This window comes from Pituophis catenifer, unplaced genomic scaffold (assembly GCF_029215685.1).
Source record: "Pituophis catenifer annectens isolate HBS135680 unplaced genomic scaffold, rPitCat1.0.hap2 SCAF_1, whole genome shotgun sequence".
NCBI classification, from domain to species: domain Eukaryota; kingdom Metazoa; phylum Chordata; class Lepidosauria; order Squamata; family Colubridae; genus Pituophis; species Pituophis catenifer.
Window position 1 is genome coordinate 7,565,340 of NW_027256881.1, and position 20,806 is coordinate 7,586,145.

Here is a 20,806-nt window from a genome sequence, read left to right on the forward strand (position 1 = left end):
AAAATTTAGAACCCACCCCGATTTGCGTTTCAGAAGTTTGAGAGGCTGATAAAAAAGCAAGGCACAGAGCTCACAATCAACAAACCTCTTGCTAAAATTTACCTCTGGAAAAGGCTGATTGGGGATATTCCGGGAGGTCGATCCATCCACCAATCAGCGTTTTTCTTATTTTCCTCCCCAAAAACTAAGGTGCGTCATATACTCCGAAAAATACGGTACATGCTTTGGGACCCACTGGGGATGTGTGGGCAGAACTAGATTGACTGTTAAGAATGGGGGCTGCTGTAGTATTCTGGGGAGTATAAGGGTCCCAATGTACGGAATGATGATTCAAACAAATGGAGTCAAGATTTAGGGGAGTTTTAGTTCGTCCTCAAGTTAGGACCATAACTGAGCCCCAAAATTTATGTTGCTAAATGAATGTTAAGTGAACGTGCCCCATTTTACGACTTTTCTTGCTACAGTTGTTAAGTGAATCATTGCACTTGTTAAGTTAGTAACATGGTTGTTAAGGGAATCTGGCTTCCCTCTTGGCTTTGATTGTCAGAAGGACGCAAAAGGTGATTGCATGACCTTGGGACACAGTTAACGGTCATAAGTATGAACCAGTTATCAAGCCTCTGAATTCTGATCACATGGGGACGGTGTAAAGGTCATAACTTTGAAAAACGGTCATAAGTCACATTTTTCAGTGCTGTTGTAACTTTGAATGGTTACTAAACAAACTGCTGTAAGTTGAGTACTACCTGTATGTATTAGCTGAGTGGCTAACAAAAACAAAATAAAAACAAGGGTAAACCAACCCCCAATTTTTAAAACAGCTGTTTGGCAGTGACAGAAATATGCAATGATGATTAGCCAACCATGATTTGTAAGCCTGTTTCAGACAATGGTAATTAAAACATCCTGGGTGGAAATGACACAAACCATGCTTTGCAAGCCTGTTTTGGTGATTTCCTAGAACAATGTACAGTTGTAAGAAAAAAGTATGTGAACCCCTTGGGATTATGTGGAGTTTTGCATGAATTGGTCATAAAATGTGCTCTGAACTTGGCAACATCTAATGTTTGTGTAGTATTATTTTAAGCAGACTGTGTTTTTCTATTGTTGTGACTTAGATAAAGTTCAGAGCACATTTTATGACCAATTCATGCAAAACTCCACGTAATCCCCAGGGGTTCACATACTTTTTCTTGCAACTGTATTTCAATCATGAATGAATAACCCTGGTGGGATTCTGAATCTCTCAAAACTCTTATACATTAATGTTATCCCAAAAATAGGCCCTAGCATATTTTTATGTATGTGCCTAATATAAGCCCTACCCCCAAAATAAACCCTACTTAAGAGCCTGCGCAGCTGCCCGGCCACCCATTCTGTCTGGTTGCTCGCGGTGCTACAGTCATGAGGTGAGGTGGGGGAGTGGAACTGCCTCACATGCCACGCACCAGTTTACCTCATAGCCCCTTCAGCCACGCCATCCATGCCCCGACAACTCCCTCGGGGCGGCAGCACCAACAGCCATGTGCAGCAGGAGCCGCCATGGCCGCCAGCCCACTTCTTCTGCTTGCTTGAGGCCGCAACAGAGCAGGCGGCCGAGCGGTGTGTTGGTGCCGTGAACGCGAGGCGAGGCAGGTGTCAGGGTATGGATGGCCTGGCTGCGGGGGCCCTGAGGTAAATCAGTGCAGGGTGTGTGGGGCAGCTCCAGGCCCCTGCCTCGCCTCGTGGCTGTGGCATCATGAGCAACCAGACGGAATGGGCGGCTACCTGATTGTGCAGGTTATTAAGTAGGTTTTATAAGACACCTCCCAAAAATAAGCTCTAGTGCTTATTTTGGGGCCCAAAAGAAAATAAGACTGGGTCTTATTTTGGGGGAAACACAGTAAATGTACAGGCGTCCTTGGGTTACCATTCATCCACCAACTGTTGAAAGTCACAATGACACTGAACAAAGTGGATTTATGACTAATCCGCAAAGTTGCAACATCCCCATGATCTGGAAGGTCTTAAAGATCAGGTTCTTCTCTCAGCAAGGATAATACAGTTACTCCTTGACTTTGCTTAGATTATTCAAAATTACAATGGACGTCCCTGGGAATACTTACCACCTAGTTCCAATGGTTGCTCCCACCCCCTGCCTGCTTTTATGGCCATTTGCAGCACCTCTTGCTCAGGTCACTGTTTTTTTATGATAGCTTTGCTGAAAACCATCAGTTACTTCAGGTTCTCAGCAAAACTAGCCCAAAGCAAGCCATTAGTTTGCAGTTTGAAAAGATGCAAATGCAAGTAGATAAACAGGTACCGCCTTGGTGGGAAAACCAAGGACACGAAAAGCGCCTTCTCAGGCATCCCCTGAGCAGCGGTGATATCTGGCTAATCCTTTCAACCCATAAGCGTCTTGGTAAGGTGCTTCCAATACGAATGTAGTAATAATGACCCCAGCGGTCACTTAACAACCACAGTAGTCCCATAACCGTGGCGGTTGTTTAATGATTGCTACAAAAAAGTTGTAAAATCAGAACAGTGAAATGTCCACACTTACAACCTTCACAACTTAAGATCGTGATGGGCAGGCTCCATTGTAGTCCTTAATTAAGGATTACCTGTAGATATCCTTGTAGGTGTTTGTCATGTTAGCCAGGTTTGCTAGCTTGCTAGTGTTTTGTGCATTTTGGATTATATGTTGTTTTTACACTGTAGGCTGCCCAGAGCTGATTGGAATCAGGCTAAGAATGTAGAACTAAGACTGTTTCTCTTGAAAGTAATTAGAATACAGGCTGAAAGATATTTGGAAGGGCTTTTAATTCTTCTCATTAGCTTGTAGGTAGGTAGCTATTCCTTTTTAGTAGCTTTGTAGTTAGGTAGATATTCCTTGACTTGCAGCCCCAATTGGGACTGGGAAATTCATAATTAAGCAGCACTGTCATTAAGTGAGGCATCAGGTAACCACACCTGATTTTACAACCTCTTTTGCCACAGTCATTAAGTGAGTCACTATAGTTATTAAGTGAGGCACCGCATTATCACAACAGAGGCCTGGTGGCTCCATGGTTAAAGTGCAGTACAGGCTGTCCTCAACTTATAGCAGTTCATTTAGTGACCATTCAAATTTACAGCGGCACTGAAAAAAAGTGACTTACTGAACGTTTTTCACAGTTGCAAACTTTGCAGCATCCCCATGATCATGTGATCAAAATTCAAATGCTTGGCAACTGGTTCATACTTATGACCGTTGCAGTGTCCCAGGGGAGTCATGTGATCCCTTTTGCGACCTTCTAACAAGCAAAGTCAATGGGGGAAGCCAGATTCACTTAACAACCAGGTTACTGACTTATCCACTGCAATGATTCGCTTAACAACTGTGGCAAGAAATGTCGTAAAATGGGACAAAACTCACTTAACAAATTCTCACTTAACAACATAAATTTTGGGTTCAACTGTGGTCGTAAGTCGGGGACTACCTGTATTGCAGGCAAACTCTGACCATAGCCTGGAGTTCAGTCTTGACCGGGCTCAAGGTTGATTCATCCTTCCAACTTTCTGAGGTCAGTAAAATGAGAGCCCAGATTGTTGGGGACAATATGCAAAATACACTTCGATATTGTAAACCACCCCAGAGAGTGCTGTAAAGCACTATGGGACAGTATATAAAACTAAAATGCTATTATCATGATTTATGACTTTCCCTGTTGATTTTCCCTTTGATTTTGCTGGCTGGAAAAAATTGCAAATTGCGATCGCGTGACTGCTGGATCTTGCAACCCTCGTGCATGCTAGCTGGTTGCCAAGCCTCTGAATCTCAGTCACGTGATCACAAGGATGGCTGGTTGCTCGTAACTTCTACCACGACGGCTCATAAGTCCTTTTTTTCCAGCAACATTGTAACTTCTAACTGTCGTAAATTGAGGACTACCTCAATCCATTGGTTAGATCGGAAGACAAAAGTATGCACAAGAAGAATTGATATATGTGCATTTTCACTGCTTTGCTTAGAACCAGAAATTTGCCGGGTTCTGCCTTACATGCAAACAATCTCAGATTCAACCCTAAACATCTTGGGAGCTGCAAAAAACTCCTCCTTGTGAAATCTTGCAGAGATGTTGTCATGCAGCAATGCTGAATTGGATGATTCAGTTGTGTGACTCAACTATAAAGTGATTTTTGTATGTAAACATGATCGATACATGATTACGACTCATGACAATTTTCTCCCTTCTTTCTTTTTTGTGTCTTTTTTTTAGATTTGGTAAGAGATGCTTTATTTTGGCAAACTTTATTCCTGCTCCAGAGGGGGTGAAAAGGCCGCAGAAAAAGACTTATCTTCCTCGGAAAGTTGACCTCGGAATAGTAGGACCAATTGTTTCTTAATGAAAGTTGTTTTTTAAAAAAAAATTAAGGGGAGGAGAGGAAGTTGACAAAGTAGCACTTCCCCAAAGTGCTTGAGTCCCTGTATTCTGACTTCTCTCATACTTTCAACGATTATCAAGATATACCCATGTTTAAACTTGAGTGTCTCCAAGATGGTGTGTTGGGTTCTTTGTGGTGCAATGTATTGTGGGAATCTAGCATGCTGTGTGAACCAGGCCATAATATAAAACCACACCTTGATTTATTTGCTTTGGCAAGTCTGGAGCGTGGTAATTGTGTTTTGTTTAACTGGGGTTTTATTTTGGCTAATCTAGCCAAGAAATTTGTGTTTGAAGATGTGTACATTAACATCCAGAGAATAATTTAAAGACACAATGGTGCTCAATTTACAACCACAATTGAGATCAGAACTTTGGTCGCTAATCAAGGCGATCATTAAGCGAGTCATGTCTGATTTGATGACCTTTTTTCACCATGGCTGTTAAGCAAATGACTGCAGTTATTAAGTGAATCATGTGGTTGTTAAGCAAATCTCAGAATTCCTCAACTATGGTAGCCATTGCTGAGAATTCTGGGAATTGAGGTCCGCTCATTTGAAGGGCTCCCAGATTTGGGAAAGTTGTTTTAGGACAAATAGACCTGTCTATTAGATAGGCTCTTTATACCAGTCTTTCTCATCCTCATCCTCAGCATGTTGGAATAGAACACCCCACATCACCAGTTTATGTGTGAAAACAGTGGGACACTGATGAGTGTTTTGTCAGAGAACCCAAAGACGCTTTTCCAAAAGACAACTAGACTTTATTGGCTTTTTTCTTTGAAAAATCTTTCATTTTGGGGGCTGAAACATTCTGTGCAGCTGGGGTGGGTCTATTTTGCTGTGGCTTTCTTGTCTGGCCTGTAATGGCTCTTGAAAGTCGAGTGCTTGAAATGAGCTACAGCTACACCTTCTCTGTGCTGACTTTCTTCTACCCAGAACCATCGGGGGGGAGGGCAGCCCCATATCCCCCTTCCCCATTCTTCACCTAAAATCTTGCAGTAGGGAAAACAAACACAAACACAAACAGAGGGGTAGAATCAAGATCACGTGAAGTGTTAATACCACTTTATAATGCCTTGGTAAAGCCACACTTGGAATACTGCATTCAGTTTTGGTCGCCACGATGTAAAAAAGATGTGGAGACTCTAGAAAGAGTGCAGGGAAGAGCAACAAAGTTGATTAGGGGACTGGAGGCTAAAACATATGAAGAATGGTTGCTGGAATTGGGTATGTCTAGTTAAATGAAGAGAAGGACTAGGGGTGACATGATAGCAGTGTTCCAATATCTCAGGGGCTGCCACAAAGAAGAGGGAGTCAAGCTATTCTCCAAAGCACCTGACGGCAGGACAAGAAGCAATGGGTGGAAACTAATCAAGGAGAGAAGCAACTTAGAACTAAGGAGAAATGTCCTGAGAGTTAGAACAATTAATCAGTGGAACGACTTGCCTCCAGAAGTTGTGAATGCTCCAACACTGGAAGTTTTTAAGAAGATGTTGGATAACCATTTGTCTGAAGTGGTGTAGAGTTTCCTGCCTGGGCAGGGGGTTGGACTAGAAGACCTCCAAGGTCCCTTCCAACTCTGTTATTCTATTCTAAATTAGGAACACCAAAGAAATGGAGTGAGTGCACTCACAGAATTATAGAAGGGTGCTCAGAGAACATGTAAGTTGAACGTTGCGGAGGGAGCCTTTACATCAGGGGTCCCCACTCCCGGGGCATGTCCTGGTACCAGGCCGTGGTGTGTGCAATTCCATTTGTGTGATTGGCGTGCATTCATGCTCGCACGAGAAGCTCCATTTGTGTGAGTGGCGAGTCCTTACACTTGTGCAGGAAGCTCTATTTACGCCAGCAGTGAGCACTTGCGCTTGTGCGCGATGCTCCATTTGTGCTTACACGGAATCGTCCTCTCTTGCCCCCCCTCTACCCCCCGGGCCAGTCCATAAAGCTGGGAAGCTTGGAGACCTCTGCCTTACATTAAATGACCCAGTTACAATGTTCCTACCAGATGATCATCTACTCAAGCTTGGCTAAAATTGGAGACGGAGCAGAGGCATTCTCTTGTATATTATTTTTCCCCCAAGGCTTCTCTTTCAAGCTGATAAAAGGGAAATTGTTTTCAAAGTGCATTTTCGAGAGGAAGAGAATTTCAGATCGGCCTCGTAGATGGAGTACAGTCATTTTGCACGTGGCATAGTCCAGTGGGTTGGTAGCCAAGAAGGTTTTATTTGTATTTGTGCTGCTCCCCCTTTTCGGCACTCGGTGCTGAAAAGGTTCTCCATCACTGCCCTATATTATAGGATTGGAAGCTATGTTAGAGATCACCTAGTCCAACCCCATGCTTAATGCCAGGCTGTTTAAGACTCAAGTTTTGTGACAAACGTTTATGATCTTGTTTGCAATGGTCATTAAGTGAATGCTTCATTGTTAAGCAAACCAATGGCTCACCATGTGGACAGTTTTGCTGAAAACCAGACGTAGATGCCAGTTTTCGACAAAACCAATGCAAAAACATGACCGTGGGACGTTGCAAATGGCTGTAAATGTGGCCCGGTTGTTGAGCATCTGATGTGCAGTCACATTATCGCAGGGGCAGGGGTTGAATGTCAGAACTTAAAATCCAAGTCGTAAGAACGGTCTCTAAGCAACAGGCCGTAAGTTGAGGACTAGAAATAAGGAGAAATTTCCTGACAGGGAGAACAATCAACCAATGGAACAGAAGGTGCCTTCAGAAGTTGTGGGAGCTTCATCACTGGAGGCTTTCAAGAAGAGACTGGACAGCCATCTGTCAGAAATGGTGTAGGATCCCCTGCTTGGGACTAGATGACCTACAAGGTCCCTTCCAACTCTGTTAATCTATTAAATCTGTTAGATCCTGGATGTTCAGCAGCTTTGCATTTGGACTGTCAAATATTTGAATTATTTTTTTTTTTCTAGCTCTCCTTCCTTTATATCGGTGTTTCTCAACCTTGGGAACGTTAAGATAATGGATTTCAACTCCCAAAATTCCCCAGTCAGCTATGCTGGCTGGGGAAATCTGGGAACTGAGCTCCACATCTTAAAGTTCCCAAGGTTGAGCAACACTGCTTTGCATAGTTCCTTCATTTCCTCAGCCACCCAAACAACATTACTACATAATCGCTCTCAGACACAACTGCCAAAACACTGCTAACCCAAACCTCAATCTCATTATGAAGTGTTTCAAAACTCTGAAGCATGAAATCGTAAGCTCACAACCACAGATGTACATGAAATTATCCTTCTTTGTATTTATATGACTAGGGGCAGAACAACCTAGCCCTTAGGTAAGAAAATTATGCTTTCAGATGCATGTTCCTGCATTAGCAAATTTAACACCTAAAGATCGACATTCATTTGAGAATAGTTTATTCTGTTCTGTTCTGTTCTGTTCTGCTGTTGTAACTTTGAATGGTCACTAAGCGAACTATTGTAAGTCAAGGATTACATGTATAATAAGGTCTTGGTAAGACCATCCATTTGGTCACCACAATATAAAAAAGATGCAGAGACTCTGGAAAAAGTGCAGAGAAGAGCAACAAAGATGGTTAAGGGATTGGAAGTGATTTTATTGTACTTGTTTCTTAACTTGTGTTCGCCGCCCTGAGTCCTTCGGGAGAATGGCGGCATATAAATACATGTAATAAATAAATAAATAAATAAGTGAAAGCATATGAAGAACAGTTGCAGGAATTGAGTAGGTCTAGTCTAGAGAAAAGAAGGACTAGTGGGGTGACATAGCAGTCTTCCAATATCCAAAGAAGAGGGGGTCAACTTATTTTCCAAAGCACCAGAAGATAAGACAAGAAGCAATGGATGGAAACTAATCAAGGAGAGAAGCAACCTAGAAATAAGGAGAAACTTCCTGACAATTAGAACAATTAATCAGTGGAGTGGCTTGCCTTCAGAAGCTGTGAATGCTCCATCACCAGAGGTGGGATTCACTTACCTTCCCTACCGGTTCGCAAATGTGAGCGCATGCCTTCCACACATGCTCGGCCTTCCATGCATGCTCTTTGCTCGCATGCGTGCCTTCAGCACATACACATGGCCTCCAAAAGGTGGCAAAATAGGACGACATTACATCTGGCTGGGTGGGCGGGGCCTACCACAGTCACCAGTACCGGTTCGCCTGAACTGGAGAGAACCGGCTGAATCCAACCACTGTCCATCACTGTAGGTTTTGAAGAAGAGACTGGATAGCCAATTGTCTGGAATGGTATAGGGTCTCCCGCTTGAACAGGGTTTCTTTTTTTTTTTTAATTAAATTTCTATACCGCCTTACTCCCGAAGGTCTCAGGGCGATGAACAGCCAGAAGATAAAACACATAAATACAAAAATTTAAAATAGAATAAAAACGAATTAAATAATTTGGCTGAACAAATTTAAAATATCCCATAATTTAAAAACAGATTAAAATTTGCATTTAAAAAGAGGAGAAGATTTAGGCCAGGCCAGGTTGATGAAATAAAAAAGTCTTAAGCGGGCGACGGAAGGTGCGCAGATCCAGGATCCTCTGTATCTCCGGGGGGAGTTCGTTCCAGATCGTAGGTGCCCCCACAGAGAAGGCTCTCCCCCTAGGGGCCGCCAGTTGACATTGTTTGGCCGACGGCACCCGGAGGAGCCCCTCTCTATGGGAGCGTACTGGCCAGTGGGAGGCTATTGGTGGTAGCAGGCAGTCCCATAGATAACCAGGTCCTAAGCCATGGAGCACTTTAAAGGTGATAACCAAAACCTTGAAGCGCACTCGGAAGACCACCTGGAGCCAGTGCAGCTCGTGCAGGAGGGGTGTTACATGGGAACTCCACGTCGCTCCCATAACCACCCGTGCGGCCGCATTTTGTGCCAGGGTTGGATTAGAGGACCTCCAAAGGCCCTTCCGACTCTGTTATTCTGTTATTTTTATTTTAATCTAAGGTGACCTCAGAGTTTCTTCTGCTTCTGGAAAGACTTGCTTGTTATTTGAAGAACCTCATGGATTTATGGAAAATGAGCTCAGTACTCTCACATTCCCAGCAATTGACTGGGCTCAGTACTCTCACATTCCCAGCAATTGACTGCCCTCCACCATTGTTGGGAAAACAATATTTTTTTTAAAAAAAGTAATTTAAAATTCTGTTAAGAAATATACATACAGTACCAGAAGACATTGGGAAATGAGAATTTGGTGCCACCTAGAGTTGGGAAAGGGGAAAAAAACTGCTAGAAGCTTTAGAGTAGAATAGAATAGAATTCTTTGTTGGCCAAGTGTGATTGGACACACAAGGAATTTGTCTTTGGTGTATATGCCCTCAGTATACATAAGGAGGATAAAATACATTCATCAAGAATAAAAAGATACAACAGTTAGTGATAGTCAAGGTTACTAATAAGCTATCAAATCGTACGAGGAAACAAATAAAAACAATATAAATTTAAAGATACTAGAAACATGGTTATAGTAATAAGTGGAAAGAGATAGATACTAGTAAGGAAGAGAAGAATAATAGTAATACAGTTTAGTAAATTATTTGACAGTATTGAGGGAATTATTTGTTTAGCAGAGTGATGGCGTTTGGGAAAAAAGCTGTCCTTGTGTCTTGTTGTTTTGGTGTGCAGTGCTCTATAGCATCTTTTTGAGCATAAAAGTTGAAACAATTTATGTCCAGGATGCGAGAGGTCTGTAAATATTTTCACAGCCCTCTTTTTGACTCATGCACTATACAGGTCCTCAATGGAAGACAGGTTGGTAGTAATTGTTTTTTCTGCAGTTCTAATTATCCATTGAAGTCTATGTTTGACTTGTTTGGTTGCAGAGCCAAACCAGACAGTTATAGAGGTGCAGATGACAGACTCAATAATTTATATATAATATAATAATTTATATATAATATAATAATTTATAGGAGTGTACCTCAACTCAGTCAAGTTTAAGACGGGAAGATTTCAACTCCAGAATTTTTCCCAGCAAACCCCCAAACCCCCCCCACTTCACGTTTTTGCCTTCCCGAGCCCCCAGGAGCACTCTGCAGGCCTCCCAAACCCTTTGCAGACCCATTTTTTTGTGAAAAACAAGCCTGTTTTTTGCAAAAAAAACCAAGCCCGTTTTTCGCAAAAACAGGTGCAGAGGGTTTGGGAGGCCTGCAGAGTGCTCCTGGGGGCTGGGGAGGACAAAAACTTTTTTTCCCTTGTTTACCTCTTCGAAATCTTCATGCATCTTATACTCTGGTGCGTCTTATAGTCCGAAAAAATATGGTAGGTGTTCTGGCGTCTTCCTGGCAACTCCTTCCAGTCTCTGGCCAGCCTTTGTTGAGATGACCTTGGTTCCCACGGGACGATCTGGTGTTATCATCTGGTCTGGCATTCCAAGCCTCTTCACTTTTCATTTTTGAGAAATGAAAAGATGGCTGCAGTAGCCTAGATCCGTTTCGAAGTTGACAGGCTGTCTGCTTTGCAGGCCATTTGACAAAAGGCATTTAAGTCAACTAATACGTCAACTTTTAAAAAATCTTATTTTCCTAGATTTACCCCAGGGATCGCCACAAGCGGTACGAAGAGATATCGGCCTGTCTGTAACACACAGGTGAGTTTTTCAGATGGTTGAACACACAAGTCCAATGCTGATGAAGATTCTCAGCTATCTGGGTAGAGCTGCTTTGCAAGTTAACCATCCAAGTTAGACTTGTCTGCAACATACTTTGGGGAGGAAACCCCTGAGGTTGGTGTGGGAGGAGTTGGTACAGTCAATTTCAATTTCAATTTCAAATCTTTATTGTCAGTGCACAACGTATGTACAATGAGATTGATTGAGCTCCCTCGGTGCACCACCAACCCCCCAACACAATACAACTCACAGTGAAGACAGAAAACCCCTAACCCAATAAATCATATTAACAACCCCCAGTGATGCAATAAGAGAGGACGCTTTCTATTGTGGACCGGTAAAAGGAGGTCATCAGTTGTTGTTCCACCTTGTTTTTACGCAAGACCCTAAGGAAATGGGAGTTTCTGTTGGGCCTTCCTGGCCACCTGGATTGTGTTGTGTTTTCAGGTGAGGTCCAACAACTCTCTGCCTAACTGCCTTGCTCTGACCAAGGAAGGTGCCTGGAACTAACCACAAAAAAAATCTAAGTCTAGTCCAGGGATTGGCAACCTTAAACACTCAAGGAGCCACAAAAGTCCTAACCAGAAGTCCCCATTCAATTCTGGAGCAGACCTGAAGTCCAGTTCTCCCACCATAGAGTCTCCTCCTAGCATGGCATCCTTTTTCCTCTACCTGTCCTAACCGAAAGCCCTATCAATTATGGAGCTGACCAGCAACAGGGAGCCGCAGCAGAGGGATGAAAGAGCCACATGCGGCTCCAGAGCTGCGGGTTGCTGACCCCTGGTCTAGTCTAAGTTGCAATGATTCAACCTTAAGACAATCTCAGACTAACCTTCATGCAAGTCCCAATCAGCCTCTGTCAAAGGCTGGTTTCAATCCCCTGCAAGCCCTTGGCTGATCTGAGTGGGGCTGGAATAATTTCCCAGTTTAGTTGCATAATGATGTGGTGGTGGTGAAGAAAAGTTTGAAGCGACAAGAGCCCCCTAAGAAAACCTACCTGTATAAGCATCGTTGTCTTAGAGATGGATGGCATTGTTGTTTTTCCAACTTCTGTTGTTCATTTGGCTATGGGGGCGATGACGGGAAAAAAGTGGAATTAATCAGTCCAGATTTGAGCTATATTTCAAACCTCATTTACCCAAGCTAGTATGGGGAATTGTCTGGAATTGTAAGAGTTATACAGGTAGTCCTCAACTTGCAAGCACAATGGGGAACGGCATTTCCTTTGCTAAGCACAGCGGTCACTAAATGAACTGTTGAGGACTACCTGTATTTTGATATGTGGCCTCGTAGTTTGTCTGTGTATCTTTCACCAATAATATTGCTTTCCTTAATTCAGCATCTTCTTCTATCGCTGTGTTCTGTTTTCCTCTCATTCAGGTTTTCTACCAAATCCTGGCTTTCTCAGGTGTGCCAAGTGTGTCAGAAAAGCATGATGTTTGGAGTAAAATGCAAACACTGCAGGTAAGCCACTGATAATGGCATTCCCCTTGTGGTTGAAAATTATCTATATATATAAAAACGGCTTTGTGTGTGTGCATGTTCCAGCATAACTCTGGAACGCCTCAAGCAATTTCAACGAAACTTGGTACACAGATGACTTATCCTCTGGAAACAAATACTGTGGGGGTAAGACACCCCTAACACCCCTCGGGATGTGTGTGTGTGTGTGTGTGTGTGTGTGTTCCAGCATAACTCTGGAACATCTGGGCCACTGAAATGAAAAGGAGTGAATTATATCTATAGTGTCAAATCATAGTACTTTTGACAGTGATAGTGTGCATTTTGGATTCAAGTTCTGTTAAGATACAGCCTGTTGTGCCTTAAAATGGCTTCTACTGTATAGCACAGTGGAGTTGCCATGGTAACGGCTTCACAGTACTCCACAAGGGGGCTCCCTCTGGTAAGGAGGATTGGTTCTTTAAAAAAATGAATACCCGGGCAACGCCGGGTTATCAGCTAGTAGTCTATAAAAACATAGCAAGCAAACAAAGAACCCTAGCAGGAATTCACCTGGGGAATTCAACAGAAAAGAAAGGAGGGAAATGACTAGAGAACCTGCATATTCTGAAGACTGCACACTCAGCTCCAGAGCAGAAAAAGTCATTCCCTGAAGAGCTGCTGATTACAAGGATTGCTGTGTAAAATCTGCCGATTGCCCAGTGACTGATTACATGACTACTTCCGGCTGAGTAAGCAGAGATCGTAAGAAAAATATAAAGCAGCCAGGATCCTAAGATCACTCACTTGTTGAGTGTACAACTTAATGGGAGTTTTGGGGAGAATCCCAAACAAATCTTTCTTTAGTCAAAAGTTTATATTTTGCTAAGTGAGAGCCTGGGAAGAGAATAAAAAAAATAAAAGCATTTTTTTTTTTTGCCCTGAATAGAAAAAGCAAAGGACTGGAGTCTGTAATTATAATGTTTGTCTTTCTGCCAGAAAAGAGTCAAAAGTGAATGAATCACTGTATGACTACAGGGAATAATCAGTTCAGATACAGTCTCTGCTATGGAAAGTGCCTGTGGAGTAACTTAAAAGAAAATGGTCAAACAGGGAATAAGATCATTGGATGAGAATAACAGTGAGAAGCAGGAGATGCTGAAGACACTCTGTGTAACTTTCCCTGAGTGTTCAAGAAAAGAAAAAGAGACATTGCAAAATGGGAATATAGCAGGGGTGGGATTCAGTTGGTTTGGACTAGTTCGGGCGAACTGGTAATTATGGCCAGCGGCTGGGCCTGCCCACCTGCCCTGGCGCTATTCCATTTTATACAATCGCCGTGTTTTTGATGCAGCGTGCATGTGTGTAAGGCGTGCGTGTGAGTGAAGTAAGCGTGCGCGCACTGTTGTGGTCCACCAGCAGCCTGCGGAGCTGGCAGTGGAGTCGGACAGTGAGGAGGCTGGGGAGGACAATGGGCCAGTCCTGGAGTCTGGGGAAGGCCCGGGCGAGGGCTCTGTGTAAGAGGCAGAGATGGGGCCAGGGCCATCTGGGAGTGATGTACGGACTCCAGAGCCTCCAGAGTCGGACAGCAGAGAGGCAGAGGAACAGGAGGAGCCTGTTCCTAGTGCACGCATGCACAGAGTTTCCAGAAGGCAAGAGCAGCTAAAGCAAAAGGGACGACTCGGGAGTAAGGCCAGGAGATGATTGACCCTTCCCCATAAGGCTTAAAAGAGCAGCAAAGGCTCTTTGTAGGAAAGCAATGTTGCTAAACATTGGGAAAAGAGGGGATGGTTTTGTGGGAGGGGCAGGCACAGTGTGCGTATGTGCACGTGTGTAACTGGTGCTCATGCGAGGGGGGCTGAGAGCACCTGCGACACTCGTGCAAGTGGGGCCGCAAGTGCCTGTGACGCTCGTACGAGTGGGATAGAGAGTGCCTGTGGTGCTCGCATGAGTATGGTCGTGAGCCCATTGTGAATAAGCCGCAGCTCGGTAGTGGCTGCAGCCCATAGGTTAGGGGCCCCTGGTCTAGTTGATGCAAGTGAGTTGCCCTTCACAAGATTGATGCTTTATTGGGAAATTGACTTGGATGAGTTAGAATAGAATAGAATAGAATAGAATAGAATAGAATAGAATAGAATAGAATAGAATAGAATAGAATAGAATAGGAATAGGAATAGGAATAGGAATAGGAATAGGAATGGAATGGAATGGAATGGAATGGAATGGAATGGAATGGAATGGAATAGAATAGAATAGAATAGAATAGAATAGAATAGAATAGAATAGAATAGAATAGAATAGAATAGAATAGAATAGAACAGAACAGAACAGAACAGAACAGAACAGAACAGAACAGAACAGAACAGAACAGAATTCTTTATTGGCCAAGTGTGATTGGACACACAAGAAATTTGTCTTTGGTGCATATGCTCTCAGTGTACATAAAAAGACAAGATACATTTGTCAAGAATCATAAGGTACAACACTTAATGTTGTTGTTACTGGAGTTACTGGAGTGACTGCTAGTGAGGTTAAGAAGGTAAATCAGAATTTTTGAAGTAGAACGCTAGAGCACTTTAAAAGTAGAACATAAGTTAGATCAGGGTTTCTCAACCTCAGCATCTTTACAATGTGTGGATTTCAACTCCCAGAATACTCCAGCCAGCATGAGGCTGGCTGAGTTTGAAAAACACTGAGTTAGATTATGATGCTATATTTTCCCTGGATTAAAAAAAAAACCCCAAACCCTCTAGCATGATGTAATGATTAGGATGCTGGCTTATGTTTGCAAAAACAAGTATTCCGATTTCCATTTAATGACAGGGTCATTGGATGAGCTGTGATCAATGCTAGTTGCGGTTAATGGGACTTTCAATCTAACACAACTGCAGGACTTTGGACACCCATAAAGCTTCCTAGCCAAGTTCTGGGACTGAATTTGGTCTTTCCAATCCCAACTTCACACTCTGATCGGTGCCTCCTGCTTTCCCCTGAGAAGAGCAGTGGGAATATTTTCTCTGACCACAATTTAGCTTAGCTTGTACCTAATGTATCTTTTCCTTTTTGCAGATTAAAATGTCATAACAAATGCACCAAAGAAGCCCCACCCTGTAGAATATCTTTCTTGCCTAGTAAGTGCCTTTATATTCTTTTTAAACTTTTCTTCTTCTTAACCGGATTACTTGCTGTTTATGTTAAGTTTTTATGTTCAGTTATATCCAGTTCGGGTCACCGTATTATAAAAAAGATGTAGAGACTCTGGAAAGAGTGCAGAAAAGAGCAACAAAGATGATTAGGGGCAGGGGTGAAATCCAGCAGGTTCTGACAGGTTCTGGAGAACCAGTAGCGGAAATTTTGAGCAGTTCGGAGAAACAGCAAATACCACCTCTGGCTGGCCCCAGAGTGGGGTGGGAATGAAGATTTTGCAATATCCTTCCCCCCAGGAGTGGGGAGGGAATGGGGATTTTGTAGTATCCTTCCCCTGCCTCGCCCGCCCAGCCACACCATGCCCGCCAAGCCACTCCCACAGAACCGGTAGTAAAAAAAAATGGATTTCACTACTGATTAGGGGGCTGGAGCAGTGGTGGGATTCAAATTTTTTTTATTACCGGTTCTGTGGGCGTGGCTTGGTGGGCGTGGCATGGCTTGGTGGGCATGGCTTGGTGGGTGTGGCAGGGGAAGGTTAGTGCAAAATCCCCATTTCCTCCCGATCTGCTAGGAGTCGGGAGGCAGAAGCCAGTCAGAGGTGGTATTTACCGGTACTCAAAATTTCCGCTACCGGTTCTCCAGAACTGGTCAGAACCTGCTGAATACCACCTCTGGCCTGGAGGCTAAAACATGAAGAATGGTTGCGGGAATTGGGTTTGTCCAGTCTAGTGAAAAGAAGGAATTAGGGGAGACATGAATGCAGTGTTCCAATATTTGAGGGGCTGCCACAAAGAAGAGGAAGGGGGTCAACTTATTTTCTAAAAGGCAGGACAAAAAGCAACGGATGGAAACTAATCAAGGAGAGAACCTGGAATTAAAGAGAAATTTCCTGATAGTGAAGACAATTAATCATTGGAATGACTTGCCTCCAGAAGTTGTGGGTGCTCCATTACTGGAAGCTTTTAAAAAGAGATTGGACAATGATTGGTCTGAAAGGGTATCGGGTTTCCTGCTTGAGCAGGGGATTCGACTAGAAGACCTCCAAAGTTCCTTCCAACTCTGTTATTCTGACTAAATGAGAGCCTCTGACATAACATATTACTCCCGTCTGTCTTTGGCTGGTTGGCATCGCAATTAATTGCTGGGATGGTTTCCCTTCAGAAGTTGTAGGTGCTCCATCACTGAAGAGACTGGATAGCCATATGTCCAGAATGATATAGGGCAGTGATGGCTAACCTTTTTGTCGTCGCGTGCCAAAAGCGGGGGGAGCGGGTACGGGTGCCCACATGCATAATTCAATGCGCCCCGCCCTCCCGCACATGCGCATGTGACCCACCCCCACATTTCCCCCTGCTTTTGGCATGCAATGGCACGGTGGGCCCATTAGGCCCGTTTTTTTCCCCTCCCCAGGCTCCAGAGGCTTTCTAGGAGCCTGGGGAGGGCAAAAGCAGCCGTCCCCATCCCCCTGGAGGCCTTCCGGAGGCCGGAAACAAACAGTATCCCGACTCCAGTGGGACCAGAAGGCCTGAAAATCAGTTGGCCAGTGCATGCATGCGTGCTGGAGCTGAGCTAGGGCAACACTTGCGTGCCCACCAAAATGGCTCCGCGTGCCACCTGTGGCACCCATGCCATAGGTTTGCCATCACGGATATAGGATCTCCTGCTTGAGCAGAGGGTTGGACTAGAACAGTGTTTCTCAGCCTTGGAAGCTTGAAGAATCCCCCGCTGCTGGCTGGGGGATTCTGGGAGTTGAAGTCCACTCCTCTTCAAGCTACCAAGGTTGAGAAACACTGGACTAGAAGATCTCCAAGGTCCCTTCAACTCTGTTATTCTGAATTCGGTGTTGCTGTTGTAGTTTTAAGAAGGCTAAGTAAAATGCTGATTTTTGTCTTCTCTCTGCTTCAGTAGTACCACGGTTAAGGAGAACAGAGAGTGTCCCTTCCGATATCAATAATCCGGTGGACCGGCCTTCAGAACCACAGTTTGGGACTCTTCCAAAAGCCCAAGCTAAAAAGGTATAGTATTGAGCAGTGGTGAAATGTAAAATTTGTTACTATCGGTTCTGTGGGCGTGGCTTGGTGGGGGTGGGGGGGTAATATGACTGAGTGGACGTGGCCAACTTTTTTATTTTTTAGCTTTTAAAACCATTTTTTCTACAACCTCTTCAGCTGAAGAGATTGTAAAAAAATGCTTTTAAAGCCTCTGACGATCCCAGCTGACTTGCCTGATCAGCAGAGGCTTTCTTTTTTTTTTTTTTAAAGCCTCTGACGATCCCAGTTGACTTGCCTGATCGGCAGAGGCTTTTTTTCCTTTTAAAAACATTTTTTCTATAACCTCTTTGGCCGAAGAGGTTGTAGGAAAAATGCTTTTAAAAGCCTCTGATGATCCCAGCTAAGCCGCACGATCATCAGAGCCTTTTTTTTTAACTTTTAAAAGCATTTTTTCAGCTGAAGAGGTTGTAGAAAAAATGCTTTTAAAAATAAAAAAAGCCTCTGATGATTGCGTGGCTCATCTGGGCAATGGGAGGGGGGCAAGGATTTTTGCTACCGGTTCTCCGAACCACCCGCCTCCATCGCTACCGGATTGGGCGATCCAGTCCGAACCGGGAGCATTTCACTCCTGGTATTGAGTTTTACAAAGAACATGCACAGAGCCATGTGGGGGTGAGGCCGGAGGTAAAGCCACCTGCAGTTGGATTCCAGCACAGTGTTTAGCAAACACATTGTAATGAAACCTGTGCTACTGAAAGCCAGTATAGGCAGTCCTCGTCTTACGACCACAATTGGAATCAGAACTTCTATTGCTAAGCAAGGTAGTTAAGTGAGTCACGCTCAATTTTATGACATTTTTGCCAAGGTTGATAAGCAAATCTCTGCCTTTGTTAAGTGAATCACACAGTCATTAAGCGAATCTCCATTGAGTTTGCTTGTCAGAAGCTGGCTAGGAAGATTGCAGATGGCGACCACATGATTCCAAGATGCTGTAACCATTGTAAATACATGCCCGTGGCCAAGCGCCCAAATTTTTGAACACGTGACCGCAGGGATGCTGCAAACAGTTGTAAGTGTCAGGATCGGTTGCAAGTCACTTTTGTCAGTGCCATTGTAATTTCAAACGGTCGCTAAATGAATGGTTGTAAGCCGAGAAGTACCTGTATCTAGATGCCAGATTTTAGCAGCATTGTGATCTATAGGGAAAGCCATTTTGGGATTAAAACGGCTGCAAGTGTTTTATGAATTGACCATTCTGTCTTAAGAGGTTGGCCAGACATAGCTAGTTATGGCTTGAGCTCAGAGACTTAAAACAAAGCTTTCTGGCTAAGGAAGGAAAGCCAAGAATGATGTTTTGTCTCATCTGATCTCAAAAATCACTAATTTCCAAGATTTCAGTGTTGCTTTGATCTCTCGCAGGAACATCCCACAGCAATCAATCACCTCGACTCCAGTAGCAACCCGTCTTCTACCACCTCTTCCACACCATCCTCTCCAGCCCCCTTCCAGTCTTCCAATCCCCCCAGCGCAACGCCTCCCCCAAACCCATCACCCATGGGCCAGCGGGACAGCCGGTTCAACTTCCCAGGTAAGTTGTTTTCAGAAGAGGAAAAAACTCCAGGTTTGCCAAAGACTACCTTCTGCGCAATCTGCCCAGCCAAAGAAGAAATCAAAATAAAAACTCAACTCAGTAAAGTTAAGATGCAACCGGTTTTTGCTTTTCTTTGCCATGGCATCTTGTTTTAATTTATCAGTTACCCACTGTTCTGACCTAGGCTTCCCAAGAGCATGAAGCGGACTCCTCGTCCCGATAAAACTTCTTTTATTTAGATTAAAGGGAAATTCCTCTCCAGCAAAGTCCCGGCAAACTGTCTCTCATGAGATTTCACAACTACAGACCTTTATCAGGCTTGGAGAGTTGCCAGGCCGGTATCTTCCAAACGCCATGCTGTAGCAGCAATTACTTGGCAAGAAGTCAGGAACAGATCTTCACTCTCATGAATTGAACTAATTGTCTCCTGCAAACTCCCCTCCCCTTCGCTCCTCTTTATTCCCTATGGGAGGAGCCATTCACTGTCTCCCTGTGCCTTTACTCCTGAATCGGCTCTTGTTACTTAGCTGTTCTCTTCTCTTGGCAGCTCTGCGCATGCGCACATCGGGAACAGGCTCCAGCTGTTCTTCTGCCCCACTGATATACGACTCCGAAGGCAGCTGATAACTGTTGAACGGCCCTGGCCCCATCTCTGCCTCCGATGCAGAGCCCTCATCAGAGCCTTCCCCAGATTCCAAGACTGGCCCATGTTCCTCCCCAACCTCCTCACTGTCTGAGTCTGCCACCAGCTCCGCTGGCGGGCCACAATACCCACTAAAAAGAGTTGTCTGGGAGATGTTCACATGAAAACAATAAAGCCGCCCAACCCACATTTATTTATTAAATTTATGTGCTGCCCATCTCGCTACCCAAAGCAATTTTGATGAGAGAAATGTTTCTCCTCTAACTTGTTCCAAGAGTGCCTAGAAAAGTCAAAATAGGAGCCTTGGTAGTACAGTGGTTTAAAGCACCCTGTTATTAACACAGCTGCCTGCAATTACTGCAGGTGCGAATCTTACCAGGCTCAAGGTTGACTCAGCCTTCCATCCTTTCTAAGGTAGGTGAAATGAGGACCCAGTTTGTGGGGGCAATAAGCTGACTCTGTATAAATATACAAAAGTATGAAGGCTATTGCTTAACGCATTGTAAGCCGCCCTGAGTCTCCGGAGAAGGGCGGCATATAAATCAAATTAAAAACAAAAACAAAAACAAAAACAACTTCGTGTTGTGATACTTAACGTCTGCAATTAAAAATCCCACCACAAACCTACTTCTTTGTCTGCCTGCATTTTTGTAGTGAGTCTGTAGCAGATCACTTAAAGATCAAGGCTGCTCGGTTCCCCTCCCCAGAGAAGCTGGACACTTCCAAAATATTCTTAGCCTGAAACTTTTGTGGACTAGAATAGTGTTCATATATTCTTGGCAGGTATCTGTTCATCAGATTTTCTGCTGTAATACATTTCTTTATCCATATATTATCTGAGAATTTGTATATTTGCTAAAACATACTGATGTCGTTCTCTCTCTGGAAAAAGCAAACATCGGAGGTAGTCCTTGTGTGACAGCCACAATTGAGCTTCTGTGGCTAAACAAGACAATTAAGTTAATTTTGCTCCATTTTACGACCTTC

The 20,806-nt window shown here is 43.9% G+C and overlaps 1 protein-coding gene across 2 annotated transcripts in view; it reads left to right on the forward strand.

Moving 5' to 3' along the window:
- The window catches only part of KSR1 (kinase suppressor of ras 1), an 84,878-nt gene that overhangs the window by 33,649 nt on the left and 30,423 nt on the right, over positions 1–20,806 (forward strand). For both annotated transcript variants that reach the window (XM_070932040.1, XM_070932039.1), the window contains exons 4-9: positions 4,242–4,246; positions 10,926–10,986; positions 12,388–12,471; positions 15,517–15,578; positions 17,503–17,609; positions 19,005–19,173. In XM_070932040.1, the coding sequence (XP_070788141.1) occupies positions 4,242–4,246; positions 10,926–10,986; positions 12,388–12,471; positions 15,517–15,578; positions 17,503–17,609; positions 19,005–19,173 (488 nt within the window). The remainder of the gene's footprint in view (positions 1–4,241; positions 4,247–10,925; positions 10,987–12,387; positions 12,472–15,516; positions 15,579–17,502; positions 17,610–19,004; positions 19,174–20,806) is intronic.